At 35.0% G+C, this 12,040-nt stretch overlaps 1 protein-coding gene across 2 annotated transcripts in view; it reads left to right on the top strand.

Moving 5' to 3' along the window:
* The window catches only part of ints2 (integrator complex subunit 2), a 48,620-nt gene extending 39,666 nt beyond the window's left edge, over positions 1 to 8,954 (top strand). The window contains exons 19-25 of one of the 2 annotated variants that reach the window (XR_012385913.1): positions 630 to 755; positions 1,711 to 1,912; positions 2,786 to 3,067; positions 4,693 to 4,800; positions 5,149 to 5,254; positions 5,718 to 5,894; positions 7,796 to 8,174. Coding sequence is in view for 1 of the 2 variants with exons in the window: in NM_001020542.2 (NP_001018378.2) it covers positions 630 to 755; positions 1,711 to 1,912; positions 2,786 to 3,067; positions 4,693 to 4,800; positions 5,149 to 5,254; positions 5,718 to 5,894; positions 7,796 to 7,968 (1,174 nt within the window). In the remaining variant the exon portion in view is untranslated. 2 annotated transcript variants of the gene reach the window in all.
* Positions 8,955 to 12,040: the final 3,086 nt, after the last annotated feature.

Genomic DNA, 12,040 nt, shown 5'->3' with positions numbered 1-12,040 from the left:
ATTATAGAAACGTGTTATTTATAAAATGTCATTGCCTATTTTTGTCATGAAAAAGAAACTGACGTGACTATAAACTCAAAATTCTTCACATGTTAATAGGTCTAAAGAAATGTCATAGTCAAACTCACTTTTCACCGGCTTAGTGCCTACATTATAAGGAGTCACCACAGCGTAATGAACCATCAATTACTCTGGAATATGTTTAAGGGGGCGGATACCCTTCTGGCTGCACCGTCAAACCTTTAGGTCTTAAAAAAACAATATTACAAAGTATTATATTCTAGATCTAAATTTTACTATGTCCATGTAATGCTACGTCTAAAACTGAAATGCTCCAACATTTATTCATTTTTTTAATTTCGTGGAGTTCATTTTTACTTCCATGGGTTTTTTTTTCTTTTGCATGTTGAAACAAATTTTGCTGTATTTTTATTAATTTTAATAATATTTTATTTTATTTTATTTTGTTAAACACAACATAATTTGCTGTATTACAGTTATAAATGAGACCATCTGATTGATACAGGTTTTAGATTTAATTTAAAAAAAGCCTTTTCAATTTCAATTTGAAAACATGAATGTGAATTTATGAAACCTTTAGCAATAGATTGTGTGTTTTCTTTTGTCAGGCTATGGGTGATGACAGTAAACGCTCTGCAGTCCTCAGTGAAGCTCCTTCGGCAGCAGAGATACACACAGAATGATCTTATGGTGGATCCTCTCATAGTCCTGCGCTGCGACCCCAGAGTTTTCAGGTTTTGACAGGCTTACAAATTTTTTTTTCTTCATTTTATGTCAGTGGTTCTCAGGTGTCTTGGCTCCAAGTACACACACACACACACACACACACACACACACACACACACACACACATATATATGTATATATGTGTATGTATATATATATATATGTATGTATGTATATATATATATGTATATATATATGTATATATATATATATATATATATATATATATATATATATATATATATATATATATATATATATATATATATATATATATATATATATATATACACTTCCAGTCAGAGTTTGGCAAGATTTAGATCATTTATGTTTTTAAAAGATGTCTCTTCTTTTCAGCAAGGCTTCATTTCATTCATAAAAATATGCAGTAGAAACAGTAATAAAGTGAATAATTATTCCAGTTTAAAATAACTGCATTCATTGTGAAATATATTCTAACATTTAATTTATTTCTGTGATTCAAAACTAAAATTTTAGCAACATTACTTCAGACGTTTAGTGTGGCATGATCCTTCACAAATAATTTCTTGACATTCTTTATCTTTATCAAAACTGAAAAATTGGTGCGGCTTCATATATTTATGGATATCTTATATATAAATGATTCTAGTAAAAAATATAGTTTTATTTCCTATTCATGAAAGAATCCTGAAAAGTAAAATGTATTGAAGTTTCATTATATTATATTATATTATATTATATTATATTATATTATATTATATTATATTATATTATATTATATTATATTATATTTTATTATATTATTTTATTTTATATAATATATATTATTATTTTATATTATATTATATTTTTTTATATTATATTATATTATATTATAATATATTATATTATATTACATTATTTTATATTATATATATTATTATATTATATTATATTATATTATATTAACATGTAAAGGACTGATTGGTTTTTCTTCTGAAGGTGTCCTCCGTTAATGGACATCACACTTCACATGCTTAACGGGTACCTGCTGGCATCCAAGGCCTACTTAAACGCCCACCTGAAGGAGACGGCTGAATTTGAACGCCAGGCTCAAACAGTATCAAACCTTGGGCTCAGTGGCCAACCTGACACACCCGAGGTCACCAGAGAGGAGCTGAAGAACGCGTTACTGGCAGCACAGGTATACACACATATCCTTTAAAATTCCTTTTTTTTTTCATTGTGCTCACTAATGTTGCACTTATTTAAACAAATGTTACCAAATGTAATGAATTTAATTTCAAATTTTAATTATTCATATAATTTTAAAGCAGAATCATTACTTCAGTCTTCAGTGTCACGGGATCGTACAGAAATCTTTATGAATATGCAGATTTAAAGTTCTGTTATAATTGATTTTTATTGGTACTTAATCAGCAATAATGGTTCTATTATTCTTCTAATTTTAATTATTCTATAATTCATTTATTCTAATTATTCTATAAGTAATTTCTTGCTTCATAGTTTTGTGGGAACTGATATATACTATTTTTGATTCTTTGATATGAAGAATGTTCAAAATAACAGCCTTTATTTTAAATAGCCGTTTTGTTACATAATAAATGTCTTTCACTATTAAAGAATTTATTGTGGATGTTTGAGGAATGAGAATAAATACGTTTGTTATTTGTTCTTTTGAAATGTTTTGTTTCCACAAAATTATGAAACAGCCAAACAGTTGTTTAACACCTGATGATGATGATGATGATGATGATAATAATATTATTAACAATAATAATAATAATAACATTTGTTGTTATTATTATTAATATTAGAAAGAATAAATGTTTCTTGGAGAGCAGCTGATCATATACTAATTTCTCATGTGATCATGTGACACTGAAGTGCTGAAAGCAATATTTCAAGTTTAAATATATATTGTATTTTTAATCAAATTAAAGCATTCCTTGTGAGCAGATTAGGCATAGGCAAAAAAAAAAATCTCACTGATCCAAAACCTTTGAGCGGTAAATGCACATATTGTCATATTTGCTTTGTTTTTGTCCTCCTCCAGGACAGTGCAGCGGTGCAGATCCTTCTGGAGGTGTGTTTGGCGTCTCCTCAGGAGGAGCTGCAGCTGTCAGGAGGTGGAGCAGGAGACAGTCTGTTGAGGTGCATTCAGTCTGCTCCAGGTTTTCCCATGCGGAGGCAGGTGGGAGACACAGGGGCCCAGGGGGGACGCAAGGCAGAGGGGGGTCTGCTCAGTGACCTGAGGGAGGTGCAGTGTCTCATCTGCTGCCTGCTGCACCAAATGTTCATCGCAGATCCCAACATCGCCAAACTAGTGCACTTCCAAGTAATTACATCTCTCAAGTGCAGATCAGGCATCTCTGTTATGATCTGTGTTATGAATACTTTTTTTTGTTATTGTGTTACGTGTTTAGAGTTAAGTTTTAGCAGGAATTAATTTAATCATGTGGGAATTGAATAGATTGATTGGGGAAAAGTGGTTTCTGTATGACAGGTGGTTGAAGGTAAGGGGTTAGAAGTGGCCGAACAGGTTACACAAGTTTTGATTTGTTTGTTTTTTTTAATTTTGAAAGTAATTAATACATCTATTCAACAAGGATTCTTTTAATTTAATTGATCAAAAGTGACAGTAAAGACATTTGTAATGTTATTCAAGTGTTTTCTTTTTCAAATGAATGCTGTTTATTAAAAGTTTGTTGATCAATGAATTGATAAAACAATAATGCAAAAATATTAAACATTGAGATTTTCAACTTAGATTATGATGAATTGATTGAAGGATAAAGTTACTCCAGTCTTTAAAGAAGAATTTCTCATTTTAAGAGGTATTTAAATATAAATGTTTTATTTTAAATTGTCATACTATTTAATTATATTACTGTCTTTACATTTCAAATAAATAATATTGCCATCAAAACAAAAATTTACACAGTGTTCTCCCTAGGATTTTTTCCAGCTGTGGCGGCAGGCCTTTTACACAGATCTACCTACTAAGTATGGCTTTGTTTCAATGACAAATGTCATGAGCGCTGTGTTACAAATCGAGATAGCATTCATATAATATGAGCATGCCAATCACTTTGCTTGCGCGCCGATTTCCTCTGTTCGTGCACAAAACTTCATGCACACCCTAAAATATACACTGCTCAAGTGCAAATTTTCTTGGGCGCTCTCAAATAAAGGCTACTCAAGTGCGATTTAGTGCGTTTATATAACAAGTATGTCTCCAACATTTATTAGATTTGCTAGGAATATTTATGAATGTCTCCAATAGACCAATTGAGTGGCATCAATGCTTCCTGAAGTAAAATGAATCTGCTATAAATTTCAGCAAGATAAAGTCATTGTATGCAGAGCCATACACCTTTATCCATAAAGTATAATTATGAAAACTGTGTTCATCTTCAACTGTTTAAAGCTATGTTGTGTTTGCTGGCCTCATGCAGCATGCACCATTCAGTCAGTCAGCATGTCACCTTAAAGGGTTAAACAAATAACGCACAGCACTACTACGGTTACAGAAAAGTGGCGACTGTTGTAATTCACTTACCTTTTAATGCATTGTGGGTTTGATTGTAACCTATTAAAAAAACAACGACTGAATGTTTTGAATGAGAAGCTGTAATGTAGCCATGGTGGGATGAATTTTGATATGGCGCCCCATCATGGAAGAATAAATGTAGCGGAAACCATGATACATATATTATAAAATTGTAACAATATTTGACAACATTTTTTTTTCATTGACATTAGACAAATCCAGCATAAAATATTTATTTACAAAAAAAAGTTCTGCCAGTAAATAATTAGCAAATTTAGAAATCATGACTCGGAACAATTTTTTACATTTCAGTTGAAGTGTCAAATTCTTTTTCAGATCAGAACGCTCTAAATCTAAAGTTGTAATTGGCTTGTTAAGGTTTCCTGAAGGTTTTGTAAATGTTTCCTCAGGGTTATCCACAGCCTTTGCTTCCTTTGACGGTGGCAGGAATTCCTTCCATGCACATCTGTCTGGACTTTATCCCAGAACTTCTTGCTCAGCCACAGCTAGAGAAACAGGTAAGCAACTATCAGTGCATCTGCCTGCATTGTGAATTCGTATAAACCTAAACCTAAATAGTTCTGGGAGTGCCAACTTTATTGAATAAAAACCTTAAATTGTGATCCCATGTTTAGGAAATAGAAGTAGGAAAATTCAATTATTTAGTATGTTTGCATTCAAGTATACTCAAGAATGCAAGATGTTTTATAGCTTTATAATGTAACTTAATGTAGGACTGTACAGCTATAAGTTAAAGCATTAAGTGTGTGTTTTCCACTTAATGAATATCAGACACATGGTGAGCCCTTAGGGTTGACCTGTGGGTATGGTGCTAATGGCACTATGTTTTGTTTTGTCTGTCACAGATCTTCGCCATACAGCTGTTGTCCCATCTGTGCACCCAGTACGCCCTGCCCAAATCCCTCAGCGTGGCACGTCTTGCCATTAGTGTGATGGGTACCCTCCTCACAGGTAAAAAAAAAAAACTCATCTGTTGCTTCATCTCTTTATCCTCTTCCTTTCATTCTTCATCATGATCTCTGTTCTTATTAATTTATTAGGGCTGGCATTTTATTAAAGAGTGTCTAAAAATAACATTGATAATTGGAGATAGCAGACCATTACATTGAGTTTTTATTTTTTTTTAAACAAAAACCAGCTTGTGCAAACTTATCCCATTATCTTTGTACACACTGCCCTCTGCTGGTCATTTGTAACAGTCAATGTCAAACCCTCATCTGCAGTGTTTATAAATTATGCATCAGCTGTCCATTTATTATGTTTTATTGAATATGGTTCCAGAGGAGGGTTAAAATCGCTGCCCTTTTGTATTGATCACGTATATTTTTTGTTCTCAAAAAGCAGCATAGATCTTCTATTTGTGTCTATTATTCAATATGTTCAACTAAAAAGCTGATTTGTCTGTCTTTTGCAGTGCTGACTCGTGCCAAGCGCTTTGCATTTTTCATGCCGACGCTGTCATGCCTGGTTTCGTTCTGCAAGGCTTTCCCTCCACTCTTTGATGATGCCATGTCGCTGCTGGTTCAGGTGGGACAGGTGTCTGCTGCTGATGTTACCACCAAGGCCAGAGACATCGACCCTTTTATCACCAGTGAGTATTATTTGTTGTTTTGGGAGATATGGGTTGTATATGGTGGAGATGAGGTTGGATTTTCTATCATTTGAGTCAGTAGAAGAGCTTTTTAATAGAGTGAGTTTAGATTTTGAAGAAACAAAGCTAACATTCAAATGCAAATCTCATCAAAACCTTAAAAGCTTTGATTTAAAGTATTTAAAATTGTAAAAGCTTTACATAATTTATAACGGCTTTGACGTACTTAATAGAGATAAATATATGTATGACTTATAATATTTTCATTCATTTTTCTTTGGCTTAGTCCCTTTATTCATCAGGGGTCGCCACAGCGAAATGAACCGCCAACTTATTCAGCATATGTTTTACAGAGCGGATTCCCTTCCAGCTGCAACCCATCACCTGGAAACACCCATACACTCTCATTCACACACATACACTACAGCCAGTTTAGTTTATTCAATTCACCTATAGCGCATGCCTTTGGACTGTGGGGAGACCAGAGCACCTGAAGGAGACCCTTGCAAACCGGGGGAGAACTTGCAAACTCTACACAGAAATGCCAACTGACCCAGTCGGGACTCAAACCAGTCACCTTCTTGCTGTGAGGCGACAGTGCTAATCACTGAGCCATCGTGTTGCCTTGTAAACATTAATGTATAAATTTATGTAAGATGGATACTTTAATATAATATCTATTTTTCCTAGACAACTTTTTGCTATATAATAATGGACATTTTCAAATGGAGTTTAATATGGAATCGTTTATTTATTTTAAATATTTTATACAAAAATATTCATAAAGGCTGCAACACCAAACCTCAAAAAATATAAATGTATTAACTTGAAAGCCATGTCAGAAGCATGTGACATTTTGAGCATATGTAACCTCACCGGTCCTACACCACCCAACCCGCTCTGAGCTGGTATCGTACCGGCGACCTTCTGCATGGGAGTCGGTTGCTCTACCAAGGAAGCTAAAGAGATCACATTATGATTATATGTGATCATTAAACAGTGATAATATTTCACAGTTATGATAATATAATATTGTTAATTTGTGAGAAAATATTTAACCAGAATTCACAAAACACAATCACTGAAACACAAAGGTCTTTTTTCAGTTTTCATTAACATGTAATTATAATAATTATTATAGTATTTGTATTTATTTTGGTAATAGTGTTCCTATTATTAAATCACTAAATGTGGCACTGGGTGGCATGGTAGCTCAGTGGTTAGCACTGTTGCCTCACAGCAAGAAGGTCACTGGTTCAAGTCTCGGTTTGGCCAGTTAGCATTTCTGTGTGGAGTTTGCATGGTCTCCCTATGTTTATGTGGGTTTCCTCTGGGTGCTCTGGTTTTCCCCACAGTCCAAAGATATGCGCTATAGGTGAATTGGGTAAACAATATTGGCCATAGTGTATGATTGCGTGTGTGAATGCGACAGTGTATGGGTGTTTCCCAGCACTGGGTTGCAGCTAAAAGGGCATCCGCTGTATAAAACTTATGCTAGAATAATTGGCGATTCATTATGCTGTGCCAAGCCCTGATAAATAAGGGACTAAACCGAAGGAAAATGAATGAATGTGGCAGTGCACTCTATATATTTGCATCTAATCTGGACCAAAGATCCACATTGCAAACTCATAATACCATTGTACACTTCATTTACAAGAGTTGGATCTTGATTATCAAGTATGATGACCCTCTTTGTCCAGATTTTATCAGACTCGCTTTCCCAGACAAATACAGTCTTCTGTTTTAAAGCATTTCTATGTCCTTTTCATCTTTTATCTTTAATCTAAGCATCAGCAATATGAGGTTATCATTTCACAGTTCATTTGGCAGCGTTTATCAATTTAGCCAAATCATGCAGCTCTAGATTTGGATCTGATCTGCTGTGCTCTTGTGTTCAGGGCTTCAGTATCTGAAGGAGAAGCCACAGGAAATAGCACCATCAGAAAGCAAACTCTGTCTGCCCAAGAGATCAGCAGAAGAGCTGAGCAGAGCCGATCCAGACGTCCAGCTGTGCTATCAGATAGAGGCCACTTTCATGGACATCATCAGCTCCAGCACACAGGCATTGTGACACAAACACACACAGAATGGGTTCATTTTGTGTTTTGAACTGTTACAGGACTCTGGGTAATGGGAATCTATTTGAAATATTATAATGCAACAGCTGTCAAAGCAGCGGTTCAGTTTAAAGGGATAGTTTACCCAAAACTGAAAATTCTGTCATCATTTACTTCATTCATTACAAGTTATTTTGATTAAAAATTTGGAAACCTAAAACCATTGATTTCCAGGGCATTTGCTTTTCCTGTTATAGAAATCCATGGTTACAGATGTCTAACATTTTTTAAATTATTTTCTTTTGTCCTGAACAGAAAGAGGAAACTCAAAGTTTAAAACCACTTGAGAGTGAATAAATTAGTGAGTAAATTTTCAGTTTTGTTTAGGCTGTCCCTTTAAGGTCAGTCCACTAAAAACGCTGAACATGAGTTCTCTGTTTAAATCCTCCATATTTGGCATCCCAAATACCACAAGTGATGAAAACCTCTGGAATGAAGGTAAGGAAGGAGAGCATAATTTGATACAGTAAATTGTACTTATAGGGTGTATATGAATAGTTAAATCACAGAGTGCCGTTTTTAAAAACAAAAGACACGATGAACTGAGAGATGAAAATAAGATTGCAATTTCATATTCTGTTGCCAGAGAAAAACCACTGTCTATATTTGAGTCAAAATCACATTCAACTTTCCTGGAAGTAAATTGGATGGCAGTTTTCTGAAGGATTTGTGGAATTCAGGTCACAAAGCAACTTGCTGTAGAGTTAAAAATTTCCAAATGGTGTGTACTAATTTGTTAGTTGAGTGTGTGGCCTGTTGTGCGTCAAGGACACTTAGCAAATTATATTATTGGTCTGTTTTCTAGACCAGCTTTTTTTTTCTTTCAGATCAAATTCACCTTTTCCTAAAGTGTAACATCTGGATTTTTGTTTGTTATCTTGGTTTTGTATACATGTTTATCTTATGCTTTGAACTTTTGTATTAAAACATCTTTTCGGAACTTTGTTTACTCATTTTGTTGATTGTAGCCTGCTAATGGCTTAATATTGTTGACTTGAGCTGCTGTCAGACTGGACTTTTCTCCCAATAGACTTCCATTCATACGCACGTGAATGCGTCAGAACGGAAACGCAAGTTTGTGCGTCAAGTTTCACAGTTTGCTGCATTGCAGAGATCAAGCTTGGTGGTCTCTGACCCGTGAAATCGCATCACATGACTGCGTGAGACCAATCGAGGATCAAAACATGACCTGTCTGAACAGAAATCTAAAATATGGACCAATCGCTCGCTTTTTTAAATGTCTAATAATCTTGTTTATTCCCACCCCTTTTCAGAGCGCTGTACAATTGAATTTTGCAAGCACAAGCTCTAGAGTGTCCGCAGTTTCAATTATTTTATCATAGACAAAAACTACAGTCTCCATCTTTATTTAGCACAAATGGAAAAGAACGCACACTACCAGCCGAAAGTTTTGAAACATACATATATATTTTTTTCTTGTTAAGGAAGTGGCTTTCTGTATAAGGGTATATTTATTATGTTGTTATATTCTAAATGATTATTTGAAAAAGTGGCAGAAGGTTGATTATTTTTTTTAACGAATCATCTGTTGAACTGCATCCCAATCATCACAAATACTGCAGAAGACCTATTGGGACCCGCATGGACCAAAGATTCTCACAGAAATCAGTCAAGTTTGGCGAAGGAAAAATTCTGGTTTGGGTTTACATTCAGTATGAGGGCGTGTGAGAGATCTGCAGAGTGGATGCCGACATCAACAGCCTGTTGATATTTATGCTGCTCGTTACATTACAAGCGACAGGAGAGGGCAAATTCTTCAAGCTCATTGGAGTCATACACAATATAAATTCTTCTTCCACTGCAGCTTGACTTTATATTCTATACTGTACATTATTTCTGTAAAGTAACAAAGATTTTTTTCTAAGCAAAGTCGGACCTTACTGTCCTAATTAAATAATTAAACATCAAGGCATGATCATATTTTATTTTGGGAAAATAAGTGTAATCTAGAGGCCTTTGCCTTTCATGAAAGCCACTTCCGATACCAAATGATCAAGAAGTCAAGTCATTATTTGTTGTTCCTAAAACTTGGATAGGCGACAAGACTTTTGTCGGGTAAAATGTAAATAAATGTGAATTTTTCTTTCTTAAATGTAACTTCATTAATAATGTTTTCCTTTTAAAAATTACTTGTATTCATTGAGGACACATCTAATTGGTCAACACTGACAGCAAAGGACTTTATAATTTTAAATGATTATTTTTATTTAAAATAAATAGTTATTTTGAACTTTCTGTTAAAATATAATTCCTTAGAAGTAAAAGTAATGTACCTCTCTTTCTACAAAAAAAAAAGCAGAGAAATACTTTTAACATGGGAGATAATAACCTGAACTTTTTGATTTGATCTATATGAATATTTACGTTTTAAAATACATAGTCATAGTATTTTAATTTAGTTAAAATATTATTTTACAGTAAAATTTTATTTTTTATCAAATACATGCAGCCAGCATAATCAAAAGAGGTTTATTTAAAAGAAAAAAGAAAAATCATGAAATGCATTTACATTAACGGATATTTTATCATGTCAGCTGTTATTCCTTTATTCTTGAAATGTGTTGAAAATGGAATTAAATCCAACATCCATCCAGATCTCCGTCCATGTGGGGGCGCTCTTGTCACATGCAAAAATGCAGTTGTGACAACCTGCAGTTCATATGGAAACACTTACCCATGATCAATGTTTGGAGCACAACAAATCACTTGGCCAGCCACATGCTACTTTTACTCTGGTACAATAGCATTCTGTATTATGAAGGCTTGAGAAAATGCTCTGATTTTATTTGCAATCATTTTTGGCTCACAAAATAAATCCAGTAAATACAAAAATGGTCTTTTTCAGAGCCAAATTACACCATGGGGTTTGAATCAGGGTTGTGTACTAAAAAATAGGGTAACTAACTCATTTCTGCTCATGTTATGCCTTAATAAACAATACTCTTTTTTCACGCTCACTTGAAGACACTGATGAGTTTTTCTTCTCTGATGTGAAGTAAGTGCTCTTAAACAAGCATGCCTAAAAATAACCAAGGCATCCATCGCTTCTAAGTGCACATCTGCCCATAGGGTGATCCTTGCATGTAAAACGAGTGCGCAGAATATGCATCCACAGTGTTTCTGTGGTACAAACGCTTCTCACCGCAGGTCTTTTGCCTCTTCAGAGCTTTGACTCTGAGCTGCTGTGAACGGCCTCAGGCTAGCGAAGGCGAAATCACAGCTCGCTTTTGTTTCTCCTATAAGGCGCTGTCAAGTTTAAACACCTTTCTTCGCACCAAAAAAAATCTTCTTTGCTCCTTTCTTTCACCTCAGAGAGAAATGGAAATGTTTATCACCTCCCCTAGCAGACTCGGCTTCCTCAGTTTCAGGGCCGTTTCTGTCTTTTCTTGACCTGCTATTGAGTTCTTTTTCTTACTTCTGGATGCCTTGAGTGGGATGAATACCCATGCGCTCGCATCAGTAAATTCAATTGACTTTGCACTGCGAGACAAAGGTCTAAAAGCACAGCTAATGTGATTCTCGCTTTGATTTTGTAATTGACATCTGTTTAGTGTTGCGTTCAGCATCCATTTGTGAAATCCACTGTGGCGAGTGCCAGCTTTCCATCTGGTAATAGCTGGCGGGCTTTAAATCTGATACAGATCTTTACAGTAAACGTCAAGATTGTAGGCTGTGACCGGTCAGGGTATCTCTCTTTGCATCTTGTTAAGATGGAGGCAGTTTTTCAAACGACGATGTTAAGTAACTTGCCAGTTGGAAAGGCGAGCAAAAAAAAGCCCAGCGAATTTGTCTCTTGCCCAGATAGTTATATCAAGTCTCTGATCTCAAGCCTTTGGTGAAATTCAAAACATCTCGCTTCAGAACGCGGCGCGCTTGCGTGTTTTATTTCCCACTGAATCAAAGCAAGCTGTGCTGCAAATCGTGTTGTCAGCGTAGGCCGACTGTACTGGCAAAAGCTATTTACAGACGCTTGCAATCAAATCACTATATTTCAGCTCGGGCCCC

The sequence above is a fragment of the Danio rerio genome, chromosome 10, assembly GCF_049306965.1.
Source record: "Danio rerio strain Tuebingen ecotype United States chromosome 10, GRCz12tu, whole genome shotgun sequence".
Taxonomy (NCBI): Eukaryota; Metazoa; Chordata; class Actinopteri; order Cypriniformes; family Danionidae; genus Danio; species Danio rerio.
The sequence above is the reverse complement of the archived record's forward strand: the minus strand, read 5'-3'. Positions and strand labels throughout refer to the sequence as shown.